Source organism: Cyprinodon variegatus, unplaced genomic scaffold (genome assembly GCF_000732505.1).
Source record: "Cyprinodon variegatus isolate N-32 unplaced genomic scaffold, C_variegatus-1.0 Scaffold125, whole genome shotgun sequence".
Classification (NCBI taxonomy): Eukaryota; Metazoa; Chordata; class Actinopteri; order Cyprinodontiformes; family Cyprinodontidae; genus Cyprinodon; species Cyprinodon variegatus.
The window spans coordinates 945,378-969,495 of NW_015150578.1; the positions used below are offsets into that span (position 1 = coordinate 945,378).

General features: G+C 37.4%; 1 protein-coding gene across 1 annotated transcript in view; it reads right to left on the reverse strand.

Moving 5' to 3' along the window:
* cdh7 (cadherin 7, type 2) overlaps positions 1 to 24,118 on the reverse strand; it is a 211,040-nt gene that overhangs the window by 99,278 nt on the left and 87,644 nt on the right. The window contains exon 4 of the mRNA XM_015375780.1: positions 3,157 to 3,276. Coding sequence (XP_015231266.1) covers positions 3,157 to 3,276 — 120 coding nt within the window. The remainder of the gene's footprint in view (positions 1 to 3,156; positions 3,277 to 24,118) is intronic.

The following is a 24,118-nucleotide window of genomic DNA, read 5'->3' on the forward strand; positions in this document are numbered from 1 at the left end:
TGATTTCTGGTTATAAAACTGAATGTGATAGAATAAAGAGTTATCCTTTTATATTTTAATTAAACATTTTTTGCATTTAGTTAGATCACATCATCAATCATTGAGATAGACCAATAAAAACAAACGCATAATTTTCAAGTAGGGAAATAATGAGTACTCTCAAATTTCGATCCCCAAAGCACGGATGTGCCAAACATTCTGCTTTACTATATTTTACACCTGGTAAAGACAAAAACCATTTACCATGACAAAAACGTAACCACAGAACTTTCTTCTAAATTTTTACTGTATTGGTTTTTGGCAGACTGCAAAGATGCTTGTTTTTGGTTATGGTGTTCATAATACCGCTTATGAAGACAGATTTTTAAAAGCAAAAATAATAGTTATTTTTGTTTACTTTGTTTTTGTTTTGATTTATTCTGTTTATGTCCATAATTTCCTATATCTGAGATGCAAGTTTTTGCTGATCCAAGATATGTTAATAAGATATTTTAAAATTTTAGGGTTCCCTTGGGTCTCTGTTTCTTTCTTGGGTTTTCTAAGTTTCTACTTTCTGCCATATTAGTTATAGTATATAAAATTCTTAATAAATTAAAGTTTTGTTTTTTTCATCATGAATTTCTTAATCTTTGCTGGATATATATACACCTTTCTTTTTGTCTGATCTTATGAATAGTTATTTTTTCTCCCTCACTTAAATCCACTCATCCATTTCTCATCTTGCCTGATTACTCTTACCTGCTCTTCAGTATATAAGGTAAATTTTCTCCTTTCTTCTGTTTATCTGCTTCATGTCCTTTGCTCCTCTTGATCATTCTCTATTCAGCATACACTCTCTGTCCTGGTTTGGATTTTTTTGCTAAGCTTTCTGTTTTATTCTGCTCACCATGTTGCCTCCTGCTCTTTTATGTTTTAGTTCCTGCAAACAACCAGAAATCTATGACACCACCTGCCCTCCTGAGTTAAAAATGGCCTCTTGGCTCCTATTTTGATAAAAATATATCATTGCCTGGCCTGCCATTTGAATGGAAGCCCATATCTTGGTAGATTATGAAGTTGCCTCTGATTCTTAAATTGTCATGATAATAATTATTGTACAGCTTAATCCTACTAAATTTGCAACTTTGTAAGGTTTGTCCTTGTAGTGTGTGCTATGTGCAATGTCTATTCACACATACATTTTTAACAAATCTTTTTGCAGCCCAGCTTAGCTAAGGATTGATTATAGAATTCTGCAGTGCAGTACATCATGAATACAAAGGTGATACAGGATTGTTATTTAGTGAAGGAATATAGTATTCAGACAAGTAATACAACAAGTATGAGGGGAGTATAATAAAAATAATAATAAGAAGAATAAAAAGAAATCGACTTCACATTAATAAAATCAATGGATAAAACCTTTGGGCTAAAGCACTAACTATATGGTGGGTAAGTTTACTAAAAAAACAAATTGCTTTTAAATGTCATTTAGTGAAAATGTATCCAGCATTTATTTTAATAAATTAATAAAACACTATGGATTATTCATATTTACTATCAATTTTTTGCCATGCATCATGGTACACATAACATGCTTTGTTTTTAATCATCTCACTAAAGATTGCTTTTTCTTTTATTCAAGACATATATTTATGATTTGATTTTAAAATTGGAATTTGAGAAAAGGCACACTGTAAATAATCTAATTCAGATCATTTTTCTAAGTCAAAACATATCATAAGACTAATTATTTCAGAATAGATAACTTAAATTCCCTTTAAAGTGTGAATTTCCCCTGCCTCAGACATTTTGGCAATGTCTGATTTAAATGGCAACAGCTGTTTGCTTACTAACTGTAGGGAAGCAATGAGCTAAAACAGTTAACATTTTAGCTATTTCTACCACATTGGGTCACATAATTAACATTTAACACAAGACATTTAATGTTTTATTTAGGGGAAGTTGATTCCATGTAATCTTCAGGAGGAAGAAAGGGGAAAAAAAAGCAAGCATATCAACTTCTGGTGCTAATACTTTTTTCCCAGTAGTAATTTCTAATATACAAAATTAAACAACCCCTGATAATTCCAAGATAACCATCATGTATAAGCATTTAGTCAAAATTGGTAAGATATTTTCTGGACATGTTGTCTATGCCCCAAAGCCAGTGCAAACTCTACATGAGAAGAGGAAATGGAAATCTTGTATTCCCACCCAAGAAATATGCATTCATAAAGGCTCTAGGGAATTGTATTACTTTTTTATAGAATACATGCATGATAAAACACTGTAAACAGTAAAATTTTGCAGTCTGAAGTGCAGATAAGACTAAGAAGTGTGTTAAGCAAAATAACAATTATAAAATAAATCAAACTTATTATAGAATAAAATGACAGTTTTCCTATTAATCTAAATTCTTTCATCAAGTGATAATAATTTAAAGAAGAAGAAGATATCAGAGAAATAGACCATGAAAGGATGTTCATTTTATTTTTTCTTCCTGCTACCGATAAGCTGCCTGTTTGATTCCCATAGACGATTTGATGATTGGTAAGCATTGGTGTGCTTATAGTCCTTATGTCTTACAGTCCTCAAATAAACAACAATTAAAAAAATAAAATAACAAAACAGAAGTTCTAAATCAAAGCAAGAATGTCATCCCAAAGCTTTCCAATCTACTACCACTTTGCAGCTCTAAGAAGTCTGTGATTTATACAACCACAATGCATGAGCGGCATAAGAAAAGCCACTTCCCTTTCCAGACTGACAGACATCAAAGTGTTAGCTTCTGATTTGTTATTATCTCTTTACATCAAGGTATTATGTGTTGCACTTTTAAATATTTGGACCTGCTTCATGTTGTCAAAAATGTTCTATTCCATTGATCTCCTGATTCTACATGCCTGGGAGCATTACAGCATTGAAACTGTCACCAGGTTCTCTTCATGATGCAATTGCTGTTTCATATTTGACTAGGTCACTTAATTTTATTTCCTTTATAAATTCCAATAGCACAGAAAAAAGCATCTTTTCTACTTTTTGTATTGTTTGCTTTTATTTCCTTTATGTGTGAATATATCTATCCAATCAAAAGCCACAAAACACATACACAGGCTGACAATCATAGTAGGGATGTGTGCTAACTGAAGGTGGGCGGGATGAAATTAGACCCACCTGTCTTGGGCTCCACAGAGAAGTATGGCTGTCCATGAATGATGCTGTAGATCACCCGGGCACTGTTCCCATATGTCGGGTCATCTGCATCTGTGGCTGCCACTTGCACCACCATGGTTCCTGTGGGTAGACGGCCACTCATTAGCTTCCAAGACAACATTCTGGGGCCAAGTCATGCAGAGCTAAATGTGGAAATAGTCATATCAGCTCCATGTGTGACAAATCAGACTTGAAAAGGAAGGAAAGAGAGGGATGAAAATGTAACTTCTGAGGCACTGAATAATCTCATTAGTCATTGTCCCCAGACTGTCTTCTTTCATTGTGACTGGTGATTACTCTGGATTTCTCTATTGCTTCATAGAAATTGCTTGACCGAGTTTACTTTACAACTTTCCTCGACAACAATTAAAAACCAAAACCCTGTTAATACTACCAAACTGGAGCTCAATTAAAACATACCTCCAATCCTTTAGAGTCTGCTTAAGACTATTAGCCATTTGCCTTAAACATATCACATAGCTGCCCTCTTTCTTATCATTCTATAAAGTTATAATAAACAACAACAAAGTCAATTTACCAAAGTACAACTGTGTGGGGCTTTTTACAAGTCCAATATGCCCTCTAGCAATGTTAATTATATATTTTATCTTATTCTAATCGGATTAATAAAAAATCTATAAAGAGTTTCAGACACAAATGATATATAAATACTCCTGTATCTATGGTATCAAAGCACACTTACACAGCTAGTTGAGTTAGGATAGAAAAAAAAAAGTTCCTGGAGAGTATATTGTTCTGCAGAGGGAAAATTGTAGCAGTGGAGTTCAAATTATATTTGAAAGCAAGGGAAAGATTGCAGCCATAGGGCAAAACCGTCTGAAGTGTTTTTGTTTGCTTGTTTAGGTTGCTTTTTTCAACTTTCATCAGATTTTTACAGAGCACAGAAGGAAATGCTTTATGTTTCCTGTATCTACAGGGGTGTGCTGTGCTGCTGTCTGTAAACACTGTAATTTAACTTCACAATTTCCTGTTTGGTTGTGGTTTAACAACAAAACACAAAGTTGAACTAAAAATAATTACATATATTTCAAAAAAAGTGGCATTTAGATGTTTTTAGCTATATTCCAGAGGAGACTAAGCAAGCAAATCTACAAAACATAGTTTAAAAAAGGCAAGTCTAAACGGTATAACCAATTAAGTTGCGCTATAAGGGAGTATTCCATTCTAATGATCCCATATCACAATGATAGTTATTTGTTAGAAGAAGAAATCTGTTGATAAGCCTAAGTTGGGCAAACACTTAACGATATCTTCAATCATTCTCAGCTACGGGTCAAACCGTACCACCAAACACCAGGGTTTAAAAGTTCATAGCTCACCATATTGTTCCTTCACTGTACGGCCTATTGCCCTGATGTAAAGAAAATTGCCCTTGTTTGTACATGTGCAATATGCAAAGTTCAGGTAAAAGTCTTTTCAAGGGTGGTGGCTGCTGCAACTGCGGTAGATTCACATAGAATCCCTATACAAACCCAACGGGAAAGGGCGGTGAAGAAGCCAGCGGTGAACTTCACGCCATGAGGGCGTTCACTCATTTCTGCCCTCAGCTAGTGCTACGAGATAGAGCTGAGTTGTTGTCAAACAGCAGCACTGAAAACTATACTTTTATGATAAATCGCGCAACAGAAACCAACCAGGGACGGATTGTAGATGAAGCTTTTTTTCACTTAAATTGGAATACAGGGAAAATTATGTTAAAAAAGGCTGACATAAGAAATGGCCTCAAGAGGTCTTTACTTGGCTTTAAAAAAAAGCCATATTAATATTGTCCTAGAAACACTGCTGGTTGTCTGCCCTTACGTCCAGCACAGGCCCTGGTGTGCAACTGCATACTGCCCAGCATCAGTGTTTTCTGTGTGGGTAGATTTACAAGGAAGTCACGCCGAATAAGATCTACATTTGGATGAACCAAAGTGGACTTTTTTTGAAGAAGAAGAAGAGTGACCACTGTCGGTATTAATGACATTCAGGTCGGATGGATGCAACCTGGCTGTTCACACACAGGTTGCATTTGAAAAGATCAGATTCGTATCGGATTCAGGACCGCATAGACAAGCAGACTGGGTCACATTGGAAAATACTGGATCTGTGTTGTTCAGACTGTCATGAAAAGATCAGATCCAGCTCGCATATGGGAAAAAAGATCGGATTTGAATCCCTTCATGCTGCGGTGTGAACATAGCCATAGTGTTATTATAATTACACTGCACATTTTACATTTATTATCAACTTGATGGCACAATACAGCAAATGAGACACCCTGAAGCTTTGGCTTATGAGCAAACCAATTTAATGGAACGCTTCAGTGCTTTATGAAGCTTCATTTTACCATCGCTATTTAAAAGGGGTCAATAAAGGCAAGAATACTTAGGGACAAAGGCTGGACCAGTGTTGAAACAGACAAACACCCATGGATGAAAATTAATAGACTGGCTAAATACACACAGGAGGAGGGGATGATTGTGAACAGGTGTGTTCAATCAGGCTGACAGGGAAGTGCATGCAGCAGAGGTTGGCCAATTAAAACTGCCATATTTCACTATGTGGTCCAAACCGTGATGTAACATTTCTGTATTCATGTTCATTTTATTGTTCTTGTATTTAACAACAACACAATAATAATGATATTTATTAGTATGTTGATGCATTTACATGTTTATTAAGAAAGAATGGTAAAAAAAGAAACTTCAGAGCAGCTAAACAGCAGTAAGTAGGTAGGAAAGGTAAGAATCATAACCTGTAAGCAATACTGGAAAGTAATATTGATCGAGATTACTTCTTTCAGATCAGAACTGACACTATGTTCTGCTGTAAAAGTCAAGTTACAAACCCTGCTCCTCTAATGGCATCCTGCTGTTTTCTGACCAAGCATCAACGAAGGAAAACTAAACCCAATTGTTCACACTCCCTCTGACAACAGATACATATTGTATCTGCATGGTGCACATTGTGTTCTTCTACACTTCTTCTAAGACAGAAAAAAAAATCACAAGACCTTTTTTCCTTTTTTTGCTTCTCTTTCTACCTGACTCATGACAATTAAACTGACAACTATTGGCTCAGAAAGTGAAGCCTAAAGAGATTTCCCAGCAAAAGCATAATCAGCAAAAATCACTGCCATTCAATTTCAGTAAGATATTCATTATGGTTTAAATGAGCGTTCTGTTCCAACTGGGCTCTTTGAATGTGCATAAAAAAAGCAATTTTAGGTCAAAGAATTTATATCCATCTGATAATGTGAGGAAAAAGCTATTCAAAGAACTCTGATTATCATAAACAACCATGATGGTTCAGGGTATTTCTTTATTGCTTCAGACTATACGTCAGTGTTGGTCCTAAAGCTGACGCCTACAGGCAAGCACTAACTTGGCAGCAGTGAAATCATCAACACCAGACATTGTTAAAACAACCCTGAAAAAAAACAGGCATTCTGAGCAACATTTTTCCAGTCTGTCATAGAAATGTAGTGCTTGAAAAAGGAATAGAAATCTTAGAAAAAGATACTGTACTATTAATCTCTACAAAAGATAAATGCACTTTTAATACTGAAATGCTTTTGGACCACTTTGACAAAATAACCCAAAGAATGAGCAAAAAAAAAAAGAAAAAAGACAGCAAATGTCACAGTGTATTCTCACTATGAGTTCTTATGAAATCATACGAAAAGTTATGCACCGTAATTTCGTACGTTTTGTACGTTTTTTTCGTCGTATGCGCATGCGCATCTGATGCACCATTCACGAATATGGAATATAAATTACAATTAGCCCTAACCCTGACCCTAACCCTAAGATATAAAACAGCAAGCAACATAGTTAGAGACATGAATAAGTGAAGATTGCACTGTTTTTCCCATTTTTACGTCCGTCCGCAGATCTGCTTTTTTTTTCTGTCTGCCAGCGCATGCGCACTGATGTGATTTTTTTGAGGAAAAACGTCCAAAACGTACGAAATAGTGTGCATAACTTTTCGTACGATTTCATACGAACTGATAATGAGAATATGTTGAATCTCACTGGTATCAATTAAAGTCATGATTTGTGACTCAATAGTACAATCCTAGTTGTGATAGCATGATGGTCTGGGGCTGTTTTCAGTTGCTTCAGAACCTTGACAATTCGTCAGAATTGATAGAATCAGGTTTTGATTAAAAACCTAGTAGACTTGAGTCCTACTTGAGTCTACATAAAAATTACTCATTGGATTAACTTAATTTAATTGATGAAAGTTTTTCCAACCAATACATTTTTGCTAGCTGAACCAAATCAACATATATCTGTATGGTGTCTGTGATGGTCGCATGTGCAACCACACAAGAAATGGTCTTTTAATTCATTCATTAAATAAATCTTATATTTTACTGTACTGTATTTCATTTTTTTTTTTTTTTACTTTGGCAATGGTTAACTATTTGGGTGCACACATTAAGTTGATTCATTTTGTCATTTCTTGCTTGTTTGGTTTTCTGTACATTAATATATTTTTCATTAGAGTTGCCAGTTCCTGGGAGGCTGTCATGAGTGAAGCCAATAAAGGAAAGGAGGCCCCAGCTGCAAAGGATCTCCTCATTGACATGGAGGCCTAGTTGGACTAGGCCTAGTTTGGTTTTGTATTCTATAATCATATTTGGGAAATTTTATATTCAAGTCCTCTTCCTCATAGGTTGCTGATTTAGTATGGTGCTGATTAGGTTCGTCTTTTGTTGCAGTTTTGTTTAGGCAAATGCATTTTATGGTTCCCTCTTGTTTCAAAATGGTCTGATCAACCAGTGTTTATATATGTTTCCCTTGTGTGTCAGTAGGTCTTTTCCTGTATCAGGTTTGGATTATGCTGATTTTTGTCATTTGTTTTCCATGATGGGCCCAGTCTTGTTAGAATTTTGAACTTTATTTTTTGCCAAATAAATTTGTTACCCTTTTGTCATCAATGACTTCCCTGTGCTTCTCTGATTTTTTGGCCCTTCCCCTCACAGTGTCATTTCATTGAGTCTGTTTAACACAATTTTCTAAAATAGTTTTAAAATGAGATGATTACATACACCAAATGTGAATATGTTTGGTTGGTTTAACTTTATTAAATGTAATTCTGTTGACCTATATTGTTCCCTGCATTGAATTAAATTATGTTCATCTAACTTATAACATTTCAATAACCCAATGAGGAATGAATTGGTTTGATCAACTAAATTGTATTTACTTTAAGAGCAGAAACAGTTTTTAATTAACAAACATGCATGCATGTCACATGGTCAAAATAACCTTGACAAAGACAGAGCTGTGATTATAGATCTTGACCTCAAGATAACTTATGGTTGAATATGTGCGCACTTGGGCAACAAATAACTCCACTATATCTTTTAGATGTAGAATTACCTGCCACGCTGGCTCGTTTTCTGACAAAAGTTATCTTAAGTAATCTTAGCAAGGACCAATTTTCATGATCGTTGTTGCACAGTAAACTAAAATTCCTGAGTTCACTTGAAAGGCCGTCCTTGTAAGCTCACAAGGTGGCCTTTTAATTCAATTTCAATTCAATTCAGTTTATCATACAATCAGATTGGGTCAAATGTTTCTCTAATAGGGAACTCAAGAAATGTAGGTTACTTTGCATCAAATGTTCTTACATATTGTTTTATATCAATTGAATATAATACTAAATAATTATTGAATCAATTATTTTAGGTATGTTCACTGGTAACAAATTATGTCACCTTGAAGAGGGGCTTGAATCCTTCTTTTAGTTAAAGTTGATTAGTAAATGAGACTGAATTCCAGTTATTATTTACACTTAATGAAGTTATATATAAAGTATGAAATCCTTTATTTCCTTTTATATCAAAATCATCATAATAATCAAAATAATCTTTTAATAAAACTTGTTCAATGGTCTGAAACATTCTATTTTGACAAAAAAAAAAGCAAGGTTAGAGGAATTCGGTAAGAAGTATTGCTTTTTACAGCATTGTAGCTGCCTGGTGTTTGAAGAGTCCATCTTATCCGACACTGTGGAAAAACACGATAAAGCACTGTCTTTACAAGCTGTGTTTTTATTCTAGAGGAAACTTCCCAATAAAAAATACTACTTCATACATGAGATGCATTTCCCAGGCTTTTACAGAATGAAGTGATCACGAACATTGAAAATTAGAGTTCCCCATTTTGGTCATAAAGCAGAATTAACAGGCTTTGGCCCTTGATGTGAACAATATAAAAGCAAAAAAAAAAAAAAAAAAAATTCTGAACAAGTTATTGCCAGGTCTGTAGGGGAAGGACACCTAGATTATATCATCACCTCTTAGTTTTGACAGGTTATATTACTGGTAGTTTAGCACACCAAGGTCAAATTGTATGAGTGTATGGAAGAGAATTCAGGCAATGTCTGTATTTTATTACAGGTTGATCATTTTATATAAGGAGTGCTGAGGATTTCAATTAGCATTCCATAAATAACAGCACAGAACCCAGCTTATTTATTTTAGTTCTTGTATTTCTATCCTCTGTAAGGGAGATACAATTTTTGTAATAGCAGCAGGTTAAGCTTGATAAAAAAGTAAAAATAAAAAAATACATCTGAGCTTCTAAACCATTTCTTTCTGCTCTACCAGGCTGTCAGACTGTCAGTGGCCCTTTTATATCTGTCCATCTTTATTGATGTAATGGAATAGAGCTTAACATTTTTTCATCAATCTCCACAGATGTGTTCAAAACACACTTTCTAATCGTTCCCTTATCTTTGGTTAACAACTGTCATGTGTCAGTAAGGAAAATAAATGTGACATGCTCTTCATGAAGCTGAGGCAGGTATTCTTCAAGCCCTTACTAAATTGAAAGTAAACACTTGCAATTCAAGATTGCAATCTAAACAATCTACCAACATTTCCAGTAAAGCAGCTTTAGGGTATCATATTAATTCACTTTCTAGAAAAAAGGGTGCCAGGAATTTAGAGAATAAAACCATCTTGATTAAATTATGTAAAAGAACACCTGACAAATTTTCCCTGTTTATAGATGAAAAGAAATTATGTAATGTGGTTTCAAATCACAACTTTATTTTTTCTAACTCTTTTTATTGTACTAGAAATTGTTTATGATAACCAAGAAAAGCAGTGTTTAGGTTTAAAACAATGCTTTTAAAATCAGAACACAATAAAAAAACTGGCAGCCTGTTTTGGTTCAGATAGTCATTTTTCATTACTGTTGTGTGTCCCTTTCACAAATTGAAAGGGACACATATCTGGTATATATTACTAACACAGCACTTTAGGAAAATAATATATCTATCATGGTATTACTACATGGTTGTAGTGAGACTGAATTGCTCCTTCAGCACCTTGCTGTTAGCATTCGCAGTTTCTGTTTTCTACCACAAAATCCTGAAGGATCAATTTAAGTGTTTGGCTTTAGGCTTAAGCACATTTGGATTGTTCTGTAAGACAATAATCTAAAACAGACTCTAGAATGACCAAAAAGAAAAAAAAGAACAGAAATAAATGAGGGGTTTGGAGTAGCCTTAATCTGGCTCTCAAGCAGAAACATTGCTAAAATGTGACTCCAGTTAAACAATTCTAACTTTTTGGATTAATAAATTAAGAATTTAGTTTGATGTAACACTTGTAACCTGTGCATTGCATTTTCATAGTTATGGCTTCATATTTCATAGCCCATTAATTCAGCTAAATATGTAACATCTGTAAGAAAATGATGCAATTTTTACTGCACAATTCGATTTGAAGACCCTGAGGTTTGCAAAAATAAATATTGCTGAACTGTTTTACTTGATTGCGTCAGCCTTTACATGTCCACCTGAAGTGCATTTATAGCCTATAATGAGTAGTAATAACCTGCATGAATAAAATAAGAATCTTAACATTCTTCATCAATTCTAGCTGTAGATATTAAAAAACAATATCCTCAGTACTATTATGAAAGGAAGAATGACAGCTGGCTAAAGTTGTTGTAAATTTAAGAGCTGTGGCCTTGGGTTAACATTACATTCCCCTTGCTTGTAACACGGCCTCTGACTGCTCTTTTGACGTGGCAGCAAAGGGCCCAGCCTTATGACTGTCACACCTCCAACTGTCCTCGGGCTCTCCTGTCTTTTATTTGACACCTCTCCGGTGATTAAGACAAAAGCATTTAGAGATCCTTGGGCAGAAAGGTCTCTGTGTATCTGGATGGCTTCTGCCTCTAATTACTTTAATTAATTAAATTCATGATTTTCTCTAAATTGAACCCATTCATCAGTGGGGCAGAGCTGTGACCATTAATGATTTAAAGACATCTATAAAGGAATTATTGAGGACAGGAGGTGCTAGGCCTTTCCCTCTTCTTTATCGCATTGGTGATTGCTCTGAGCAGATATTTACAAAAAGAGGTGATGGATTATTCTCCCGTTGGCCACACAACTTGCATTGAGGACTTTCACAGGAGGTGGCAGAGTAAATAAAGTGACTCCGATGACCCTGTGTTTCAGGACTCGAGGGTGTAAACCTGCTCTCCTCTGTAGTACGCGCACCGACTTCCTGTCTTATCTTAGGTTGGACACGAGGCTCTGTTTCCTTGTACTCTAATCCGGTGGTTCTTTAAGCCTGAGCTTTGTACATCCCGTTGACAGTCAGATGTGTAATCCTTTAGAGATCTCTGTGCCACTGCAGTAAGCAAAGCAATGCTTCCTTTGGAAGGCTTCCTGGAGTCACTGTATGCCTGGTTAAATACTCATTTTGACTTTGAAGGTTCTAAAAATGCCTCAGTGCCTTTCCTACTACTGCCTTACTTATTCCTGAAAGGTGTTGTCTGTGTTAGCAGGTAGCTTTTATTCAGGGTTCCTTTTTTACTTTATGTGAAAAAAGTCATAGCAAAGTCATACAATCATCTATCAATACAATGAGGAACTCAGTTTTTCTAGTCGATATAAATACAATCTATTTCAGCTTCCTGAATGATGTCCACTGTTAACTGCAAAGAGACGGAAGATGCTTACTGTCAGCTACTTCATTTGACTGATAGGACACAAACTGCACTACAATATACAGTAAATGACAATTCATCAGAACTCTTAAGTCCCTACAAGTGCTTACTGTAGGTGTAAATAATCTCTTTAGTGATATTCATTTTTAATTGTAGAAATATTTTAAAAGGGTAGTGAAAGGACCATAGAAATGCTGGTCTCAGATATCTATTGGATGTAACGTAATAACAAAATTTGATCTTGTAAAAATCTAGTTTTCCAGTTACATATAAAGATAAATATTTGTACTTTACAGAAACATTCTACATCACTCAGAGGTGTCAAGTAACGAAGTACAAATACATTTCTTTACTGTACTTAAGGACACTTTTTAGGTATCTATACTTTACTCAACTATTTATTTTTCTTCCTACTTCTGAGGAGGTCAAGTTTTACCAGAGTGTTTTTAAACTGCAGTATCTATACTTCTACTTAAGTAACATATATGTGCAATGGTGTAACGACACAATAGGCCAGTAAGCACCATTATCTGGGTGGGCCCCATATGAAGTACAACACACCATACCAGTCGCTCGTACTGTAAAAAATAAAATACTCAAATACATAGTTCTTTTAAGTTCTTTATTGCGGTTCAAAACATATTATATGAGTGTATTTTTTAACAACCGTCTAATGAACTATACACAGTTATTAACATAGTAATTAAAAATACCACTGTCTGCTTTGCTATTGGTGTCGTCTTTAAACGGCTCACCATCATGTTGAAATCTGCCATGTGTTGGGGTATAAATATGGTCCGGTCAGTCAACCTAGTATCAGGTGGGTTTAAGAGGAATTTCTCGCATCATTACATCTGCAAGGAGACATCTTAGTCCACAATTGCGTAGGGAGTCAACCAGGTGTCAGTAACGGGGCCCCTTAGAGGTCGGGGGCCCCTAAGCAACTGCAGTCTCTGCTTACCGATAGTTATGCCATTGTATGTATGTACTTTTGAAACCACTGCAATTACTTGCTGTATACTTTATGAAATATAGGTCCAGAAACTTTTTTTGTTATAGCAGTATTGTCTGAAACACAAATTATGAAAGAAATGACTTCAGTAAATATCTACTCTTTGCTTTTAGAGATGACAAATAAGCTCAGAGTAACTCCAGAAGGAGCCGAACTTCAAGGATTTAACAGGCTTTTGTATAGGAATCATCTGCACTCTGAGACTTTTTAAAGAACAAAAATTGTCTTTTTGTAAGTGTTACATATAATTTGGGATGATCACTGCTTCTGTGTTCTATTCCATTTAACTTTCATGCCTTTTCTATGGAGTCTGTTGGGAAGAAAAAAAAATGTTCTTTAAGGCTAAGATTTTACATTTCCATGTATTCCGTCTGTCCGTCTATCCATCCATCCATCCATTACAATCTTTTTTTCCTTAAGAAGGCATCTTCTTTCTTATTTTCTATCTTCTTGTATGAATTTCTTTGTTAAGTTCTGTATTTCTTTGTTAAATTTTACATTTTTTACAATTAATTAATGTTTTAAATTCAACAAACTGAGCTCAAACTACATTTCTTAAGAGATAAAAATTATTATTATTATTTTGTTTTTGTTTTTTCCCAAAATTTTGCAGGAGTAGGATGTGAATTTGTAAGCAAACTGAAAGAGTTGCCCTCTCACCTTTTACTTTTTAACAAAATCTTAAGCTGTCATTTCTTCCTCTTGAGGTCCTGTTCAATGGGCAGAGCTCACTCACCCACATTTCACCCAGTTCCCACTTAACCACAAGCACTTCCACCTCTAATGGAGTTTCACCTATGTCAACCAACTAAAATGTGCCTCTGAACATTTATTAGCTGAAAGTTATGTATTTACCAAGAAATCTATTTGCAGCTTAACACAGTTGTATCTATGTTTCCATAATTTTGATTAAAAAAACAACGAATAAATAAATAAATAATTTTTTGCACTTTACAGTATATAATAATTTTTGTAAAAAAATACTTTGTGTGAAAAGAGGGTCATCCAAGAGGAAAAGGGCAAGTGGCTCCATATGCCCCATCTACCTCATGTGTCAGTTGATTGGCTTTTCTCGCCGCTGTCTGTTGCTGTGTATAAAGACTGGAATTCAGTAGTTTTTTTGTTTTTTATAAAACATATTTTTTGCTGTCTAAAAGAATTTTATTCTGTATTAGCTTTCACTCATCCTTTTGCAACTACTCTAAGATTGACACTATATTAATCTGTATTTGTACAAAATGTACCTTTTTCTTACAAGCAGTCTTAGATCCAATATATGCGCAATTGGTTTGTCTTGGTGCAGTTATTAAATATTTTGTAATGACTGCAACAACTGAGACAATATTTTTTTGAAAAAGGGGATAGAATTTTTAAAGATGTTTACTGACTCTAAAGTGTTTCAACACAAATACTAAGACCCCCCATTACTTAAGAACACACATCTAATTCTAAAATTAAGGGCAAAATTAGTAGTGTTTGGTTGCATTAAAAGTTAAAAGTCCATCCATATATATATATATATTAGGGGTGGAACGGTTCACAAAATCCACGGTTCGGTTCGATTCACGGTTTCGTGGTATATGTTGATTGTTACACCGAAATCCCATAAAAATGTATGAAATTAATGAAAAAATCCCCCAAAAAATAATGGATTGTAATTATTTTAAATGATCCGCGGAAACCCTGAATCATTTCCGTATGTTTTGCTGCTTTGAATTTAATCATCTCGCGCATGCTCTCTACCATCTCCAAGGGACTCAGAAGGGAGCGGACGGGAGCCACAGTGGAGGCTGTAGGCTTTGCTTTGAGCAGCCGGTCTGGAGCGCAGCCGGTCTGGAGCGCAGCCGGTCTGGAGCGCAGCGGGGCGGAGCGGGGGTTGCTGACGGAGTATGAGGGATTTCGGGGTTAGCATGACATGTTGGTCATGTTGCTGTTAGCATAAACAAAATGTGTTGCACAATGCTTGCACACTGTTGCACTTTTATCCACAACTTTCTTTCCGCCGTCATCGTAGGTCACTCTAAATGCAAAGCGGTTCCATACAGCAGACCTATAAAGTGCTGCTGGCGTGTCTTCCAACTCCTGTTCTTTCCCACTCGCCAGTCCGACACAATTCTCCATAACGACTGATTTTTTTCCCCGCTACACCCGGCTATGCTGCTTCGCTTCTTCTTCTTCTTGTTTACTACTGGTGGTTGGCTTTGGTTGCAGTACCGCCACCTTCTGCTCTGGAGTGTAAACGCTTCGCCTATAAGAAAAAGGAGCAGCGCATGAACCGAATGAAACACACGCGAATCGAACCGAGACAGTCGAACCGAACGGTTCGGACGGTTTTCATAAATCGTCCCATCCCTAATATATATATATATATATATATATATAGGTTTTTATTTTATTTTAACTACTAAGTTATAAACATGCAAGCACCATGGCGGGGCTCCAAGGCAGCGGCCAAGAACAGCTCTCGACAATTTCACAAAATATGCTGCTTAAAACGATACACACCGGACATCAAACCTGCATCTATGATCGCCAATGCCTGCTGGAGCTACGGGGTGGTGGGCTCTGTGTTTACATCAACAACAGCTGGTGTAAGAACACTAGATCGGTCACCAGCGTCTGCTCTACAAACATCGAGTGTCTGACTGTTATATGAAGACCGTTCTATCAACCCAGAGAGTTAAGAGTGGTTAGTATTACTGCTGTTTACGTGCCCAGCGCTAATACAAAAGAGGCCATGAAGACTCTATACCAGGCATCCCCAAACTCTGTCCTCAAGGCCCCCTGTCCTGCAGGTTTTAGACGTTTCCTTGCTCCAGCACAGCTGATTTTAATTAAAAGCTGATTAACAGGCTTTTGGTCTACTGCAATCATTATAACCAGCTGTGCTGAAGCAGAGAAACCTCTAAAAGACTGCAGGACAGGGGGCCTTGAGGACCGAGTTTGGGGATGCCTGCTCTATACCATCTCTGAGCTCCAATCTGCATACACAGAGGGTGTTTTCATAATTGCTAGGGATTTTAACCAGGCTAACTTGAAGACTATTCTCCCTCATTTTCACCAGCATGTGGACTTTGGAACTCGGGGTGAAAACATTTTAGACCTGGTTTACTCTAACATCAAAAATGTATTCAGAGCAGCCCCCCACCCTCACCTCGGGTCATCAGATCACCTCTCTGTCATGCTTATCCCTGCATATAAGCTATATAAGTTAAAGAGATCCGAATGTGGTCTGAGAGCACTATGGAGAAACTCCAAGACTGTTTTGAATGCTCCGACTGGAACATCTTCAAGGCTGCAGCAAAATATGACAACTCATTAAATATTGATGAGTATGCCATGACTGTGTCAGCCTATATTAACAAATGTAAACAAATACACCCAACCAACGAACCCGAATGAATAAAGAGGTTCGGAAATCGTTAAAAGCATGGAACTCAGCTTTCAAGCCTGGTGATAAGGAGGCACTGAGAACAGCGCGTGCCAACTTAAACCGTGCCATCAGATCAGTGAAGCAGAACCACAGCCAAAAGATCTAGGATCTTTTTCACGATGCCAGCAACACCAGGAAGATGTGGAAAGGCATTCCTAAGATCACGGACTACAACGCACCCACTCACCCCCTCGGTAGATGCAGCAAATACTGACTTTCTAAATGAACTGAACAACTTCTTTGGAAGGTTTGAGGCACTAAACAGCACTCCAGCAGTGAAAGCCATTCTACACCAGGGGGAGGAGGCACTTAACCTGGACGTAGCTGAAGTGAGGAAAACTCTGAGGAGAGTCAACCCAAGGAAGGACCCAGGGCCTGATAACATACCTGAGTGTGTACAAGGAGTGTGCAGATCAGCTGGCTGTTGTCCTCAAATACATCTTTTAACACCTTGCTGGACCAATCCATAGTGCCAGCATGCTTCAAGTCTGCCACCATTATTCCGGTCCCAAAGAAGCCTCAGGTCACCTCATGATTACCGGCCACAGCCAACCACCATGCTCTACCGGCACTGACTCCAATCATGATGAAGGGCTTTGAAAGGCTGGTTAAATAACACATCGTTTTTTAGTCTGCCGCCGACATTCCACACGTTCCAGTTTGCCTACTGACAGAACCTCTCCACTGAGGACGCCATCTCTGCTGCTCTCCACCTGAGCCTGGCACACCTGGAGGAGAAGAACACCCACGTGCGGATGCTGTTCCTGGACTTCAGTTCAGCTTTCAACACCATCATCCCACAGCATCTGATGGGCAAACTGAAACAGCTGGGATTCAATACACCCCTCTGCTATTGGCTGCTAGACTTCCTCACCAACAGACCTCTGTCGATTCGGGTCGGAGAGAACACCTCTGATGTCATCATCCTAAGCACAGGCGACCCTCAGGGCTGCATCCTGAGTCCCCCGCTGTTCATGTGTCCCCAGGTTCACCGCCGATCATTGTGAAGTTTGCAGACGACACAATGGTGGGGGGCCTCATCAGAGACAACAACGACCAGGGCTACAGAGAGGAGGTGGGGCAGCTAGTGGACTGGTGCACAGATAACAGCCTGATCCTGAACATGGAGAGGACGAAGGAGATCACCTTGGACTTCAGGAAGAACCGGCCTAACCACGCTCCACTGGTCATCAACAGCTCAGCTGTAGAGGTGGTCAACAGCACCAAATTCCTGGGGGTGCACATCACAGACACCCTCACCTGGAATGTAAACACCACCTCACTTATCAAAATGGCACAAAAGCGTATGTACTTCTTGCGGAGGATGAGGAGAGCCCACCTGCTCCCAGCCATCCTCACCACCTTCTACAGAAGCAGATTACAGAAAGGTTTCTTCCCCACTGCTCTTAGACTGCTAAATGTTATATAAAATGGGTTATAAAAAAACAAAAAAAAAACCTTGAATGTTTAGCTGCACTAAACAAAATTTCTTTTTGTATACACTTGTGTGTACAAAAGGACAAAATAAAATCTGTCTAAGTCTAAATTCTAATAATAATGCATAAATCAATAGTATCACGTAGTTCAATCCCAGTGTCTTTCTGTGCGCATTTGTTATTCGTGTTTTTTGCTGCTATTGTTAATTGCAACCGAGCTTGACTAAATTTAAGTTGCATATAGATACTATTTCTAAACCTTAAAATAAACAAACTTCATGTCTCATTGTTGTTTTATGTCACCACAATGTGAAACAATATCTACCCAGAAATACCAGCTTTACTTCTTATCAATAGGCAGTTGGAAATACAGAGTATTTTGTACAGTACTAACACCCACTTTTCGGGCCATAGGTCATTTATGATTAGACCACAGCTCCCAGCATCCCTGGGAGCATTTCAGGAACCCCCCAGGAGAAGCCGGAGGAAGTTGGGGATGTCTGAGTGCTTTTGCCTACCTTGTTGTCATGGTGAAGAGGCGAGTGAATGGATGGATAGGAATGTGTTCATTATAATTTGACATTTTCAGCAGGCAGGTACTCAAAAGCTTCAGCTAATATGAACACCAATTTGAGGGCAAAAAAATGCCCCTGGGCATCAAAATGGATTTAGACCTTAAGTTAGTTTTCAAACATGCGTCACTCATCAACATCTAAGCCTTGAGGTGCGCGATGGCATATTTGAAGTAATAAATATGTAAATCACTGCTCATCAGACTTCACAGTCCTATAAAGTCTGGTTGATTGATTTAAAAACACAAAGTAAAATACTCAAAGGAAAAAAATAATACTATCTAATTGTTTGAACATAAGCTTTAGCTGTTATATATTTCAACCATCCATTTGTATCACTGCTGACATTATTGAGACAGTCACATAATGCTTAATGAACTTTTCTGAAGATGGACTAATAACCTGTTTAAGGTATACGTACACCATAGTATATGGTTATTAAATATATACCCACTTTCTATAGATGGACAGGTGGATGGATGGAGACAGAACAATAAAATACTGTCCCCCCAAAGACTTAAATCAACACTGTCAACAAAAAAACAACAATACGCTAGAAACATCGTGTTGGGTCTGTTATTTTATAGTTACATCTCGGCAATAGATCTGTTTCATAGTTTTTGGTTCTGATTAGTGCCCTTTAAATTGTGCAATCTTTATAAGAAAATGCATCGGTGGGTTGAACAGTTCAGCATATGTGGTTTGGGTTTATTAAAATTTTGCCAAAGGACAGACTGAATGTGTTGCTCTTAGAAACAAGGTCTTGCCAGTTAAATATTTGCCTTTTCTCTGTTAATGCACATCTCCTAGATAATAAGATGGGCTATTTACATGCCGCAAAACATGATTAAAATGAAGGCAACTGGACCTTTACTCAAATTTTTTCTGAAAATATTTCAACGTCTTTTAGATTTATTTTGTAATTTTGTGCACACAAGTGTAAACAAAAAGAAATTTTGTTACGTATGGCTCTCTAGACTATTTTTTTTTTTAAGTGCACGTAAGCAGCAGTGATAAAAACAGCAGTAATCTAAACACATGACTTTATAGTAACATTTCCAACATTTCAGGTTTTTATTTTATTTTTATATAACCCATTTTACATAACATTTAGCAGTCTAATTTTTCTTTTCAAACTTTTCAAAAGTCGGTCAATTCTGGTAACTCACACTAGTTATGCGTTTCTGTGTCACTCTGTTTTCACTCCGCAACTGATGCAGTGTTGGTTTTTCTGGCTTGATAAACGCACAGTTTTGGTAACAATGCTTGATGTGATTTCCTGATATGTTTGTGTTCTTTTTGTTTTTCTTCTGTAATGGAGGAAATGTTACCTGCACAATCACTAAGGAATGAGGACTGATAATTTTTGTATAATATGAAGTAAAAACATATATTGGTTTGTTGGTTTGTTAACTATCCAATGAAACTTTGTATTGAGACTCCCACCATCCTCAGCAAACACAGCACACTCCAGAAAAGGCAGCATGTGGCTCTTGGTATTCTCTTTGATAAACTTGATTTTTATGTCAACAGATATAATGGTTCATCAAGTGGCATCCATGCATCATGGTCTGAATCTGTTTGGTTGCTCAACAACTCCGATAATAGATCATAAAGTAGGACCTGTTTTTCAGTGCTTAGTCCTGTTTCACTCCAAGATCAATCAGTGGGCTCATCTTTTACAGCCAGACAAGGCAGAACTAAACTAACTTAAAATGTATTTTATGAAGCACATTTAAAACAACTGGGGTTGAGCAAAGTGCTATACAGATATTACAGTTGCAAAAAATAAGGTTAAAACTTAGGAGCTAAAATACATAAACATAATGCAATAAAATAGAATGAAGATAAAAGAGAAAAAAATCAGTTTAAATTTAGGCTTGATTAAAAGCCAGGGACAATACGTGTGTTTTTAGGGAGGATTTAGAGAGGAGGCAGGTTGATCCAGAGCCTTGGTGCCGCTGCCACAAAGGCATGGTCACCTTTGGTTTTAAGTCTGGTGTTCGGCGTGGCCAGTAGCAGCTGATCTCAGTGTTCTGGCAGGGGCATGGGTTTGGAGGAGCTCAGTCAGATACTGGGGGGCTAGGCTATTAAGAGCTTTAAAACAATAAATTTGAAAATCTATTCTAAAAGCAACCAGGAGCCTGCGCAGCGAAGCTAGGAGGGGATGATATGTGGTCACGTTTATGTGTGCAAGTAAGGAGACGAGTGCCATTCACCCTGAGCCTGAAGCCTGTGGGGGTTTTGTTGTGGTAGAAGGTAGTTTTTCTCTACCCTTAAAAAGTATTAGGGGTGTAAATAATAATTGTTTTGTATCGATCCATTGTATCGATCCATCGATCCAACAGACGACGATCCGAAGCATCAGCAAGAGTAGCGACTCATGCTTTTTTTTCCCCTCCGCTCTATTTTTATCCATTTGGTCCTGGGCGTAATTCTGACTCCCGTGCTGCAGGCGCGCTAAACCTACTTTGCACTCCTACCTCGCTTCCTGGTTATACTCTTGCAGCAGTGTGTCGCAGTGAGCTTGACGCAGACATTTTTTATGCTGGTTATACTCCTTCAGCTCATGCCCAATATTAAAGCGTGGTCTGCGCTATACGCTGTAGGTCTAGACACGGCCGAGGTGGTGAGGAAGTGCGGGCGAGTTTGTCTGACAACGGAGGGACATGACAGCAAATAATAGCGGGAATACAGGTGGAAAAAGGGTCCCAGCATTCTTGCGCATCTCACTCTTCTAGCTGGTCCAACTTCACAAGTTGTTTTCCGCAATACTGTTCATAAAAACAAAACAAGCCGTCCTCCTGTCTGCGGCACTGTCTGCGGTCACCTACAATTTGTGAGAGGTGCAGCGGAGCGTCTACAGAGGGGTCGGGGACATCTTTTTGTTTACTGCGACACCTACGCAGAGGACCTGGTTTCGAGGTATTATTCAGCCAGGGCGAGGAATATATCCAAGGCAATCGCGTTCTTCATATGTACAGACATACGTACCTAATGCGTTGTGGAGAACGAAGGCTTCCGATACCTACTGGGCACGCTGGAGCCGAGGTTTTGCATTGCACGCATTGCACTGATTTTGTGCAGCATTTTTTGATGCAAGGCCTTTCAGAATCTATAATGCAGGGGCATTATTATTTTTCAGTGAATGAGGTTTTAATAGGCCTAGGTGGAGTAAAACTTTTTTACTTCTGTTATTTGCTGTTGTTTCTCAAATAAAATGCATAACGATATTACAGCTTTATTTGATTTATTTCAAATTTGTAACATCATCTAGCCTGTAAAAAAAAAAAAAATGAACCAATTAATCGAATCAAACCATATCGTATCGTGGTGTGTTCTTGAGTATTGAAAATAATCGATTTTGAATTGAATCGCCATGATGAGTGTGATTTGCAGCCCTAAAAAGTATGCATTCTTATCGTGAGGGATTGCTGTAGAGTCAACGACATAATGCAAGCAAATATTAACTGTCACCACATGCTCTTCCAGGAAGAGTGAATCCTGCAAAGTCACTGAGCCAATTCAATCAGCTGAGTTGGCTTAGAAAGAAAAAGTTAGTCTGTACGACTTGACTGAATTGTTCCTTGAATTGACATGTGTTGTGTATTGGCTTTAAATATATAAACTGTATGGAACTGTATGTATCCAAACCAATGAGTTGTTGATGTTCCCTTGTAAGTAAGGCGCTAAGTGCTTTGTTCTCTATCTCTATCTGTGAATATTGGCCACAATGAGTGAAGCTGCTTTTGTCTGAAAAAGTTACTGTTTTTGAAATATACGATTGAGAAACAAAGGTCACAAATCTAGTTTGATCTTAAACTTGTCTCGTCTTTTAGAGATTTATCATGTTTCATTTGAGTCCTGACAGAGTCCACTGCCTTTGGTGTAGGAGAGCATGGGCAGAGATAAGTAGAATTAAAAGAAATATTGTATTCATCAGGTGAGACCAGTTTCAAGTTTATTCAGTCATTGTAGGCACTCCACAGATGTGTTACTCATTTTTTCACGAGAACCAACTGTAACTTTTAGCTTTTGCCTTTCTTTACATACAAATAAACTGCAAAAAAAACAGATCAAAGTAAGAGACTATTGTGTTTTATTGTTGTTTTTTCTGACATCATAGAAAAACTTCTGAATAAAGCTTAATGAATTAGCCATAATTAAAACTACATTTTTAGACTGATGTCAACAAGCTATAGTGGTGCTTCAGGATTTGAACAAGTAATTGACTTAAAATTATTTGTCAAGAATGTTTATTAAACTTTGTGTCACCACATTGAGTAATAAATCATGTTAAAATGGACCTTCTGTCATCATTGTATTAAGGTTGCCAACCAGTTGATGGATACTTTATTGCTTAGGGATGCTGCTGTGGGTAACATATTATCTATTATATAAATAATAATGCTGGAGGCATGCCACAACAGAGAAATTTCTGTCTGATGTAGGTTCATGGAAAAAGGATGGAGAATGTACTTTATGCAGTTCAGTTTGTATATATAAAACTCCTTAAATGATTGCCTACATAAAATATAACCCATTTAGCCATCCTTTATGGCATAGTAGCATTAACTTCTGAAGCAGAAATTACAGATGTGCAAGGAAGGCGAATATGCGATGACAGAATAGGAGAGGACATTACCCAAAATATCTATTAACATGACAGAGAAATACCCCCACTGTATTTGATTGTGAGGGCTATCATGGCTTAATGCACTTCATATAACCAAGTTTTACAATTATTTTTTTAAGAGCTCCCATCACTGATTGCTGGATTATGTTGAAAAAATAGAGTGATATAATCATTTCATTTTTTTTTTATTCAGGACCCTAAGGGGTCTCTGTTTTTTTTTTTTTTATATATGTTGTTTTGTTTGTTTTTCTTGTTTTTACTTTATGCTGGATAGTACCTCCTGAATCAAAGAAAAGTCTTGTTTCACTAAAACGCTACGAACATGAAGATATCTGTATATTATGGAACAAATTAGAATTGCAAGGTTTCATTCATACAGACACACGCATACACCCAACCAAATTTGTCTCACTATCTTTGCTGAACCTTTCCATTGATTTCCATAAATTTCTACATTCTAAAGGCTGATGTATACTTTGAAACTAGGTCATGTGCGTAGATTTTGCAGTGAACACAGAGATGTCTCGCCCCCTCCACAGACACTCTGCTGCACCTCTCCAAAATTGTAGGTGACCACAGACAGTACCGCAGACAGGAGTCCTCTGATTGGTCATATCTACATCTGCTCTACTCATGCGTATTTCCTGTTTGGCACCTTACCAGCTTGTTTTGTTTGTATGACCACCATTGCGGAAAACCACTCGTGAAGTTGGACCAGCTAGAAGAGCGAGGTGCGCGAGAACGCTGGGACCTTTTTTCCACCTGGATCCCCGCTCTTTTTTGCCCTCATGTCCCTCCCTTCTTCTAAAAAAAACTTGCCCCCACTTCCTGACCGCCTCGCCTGTAT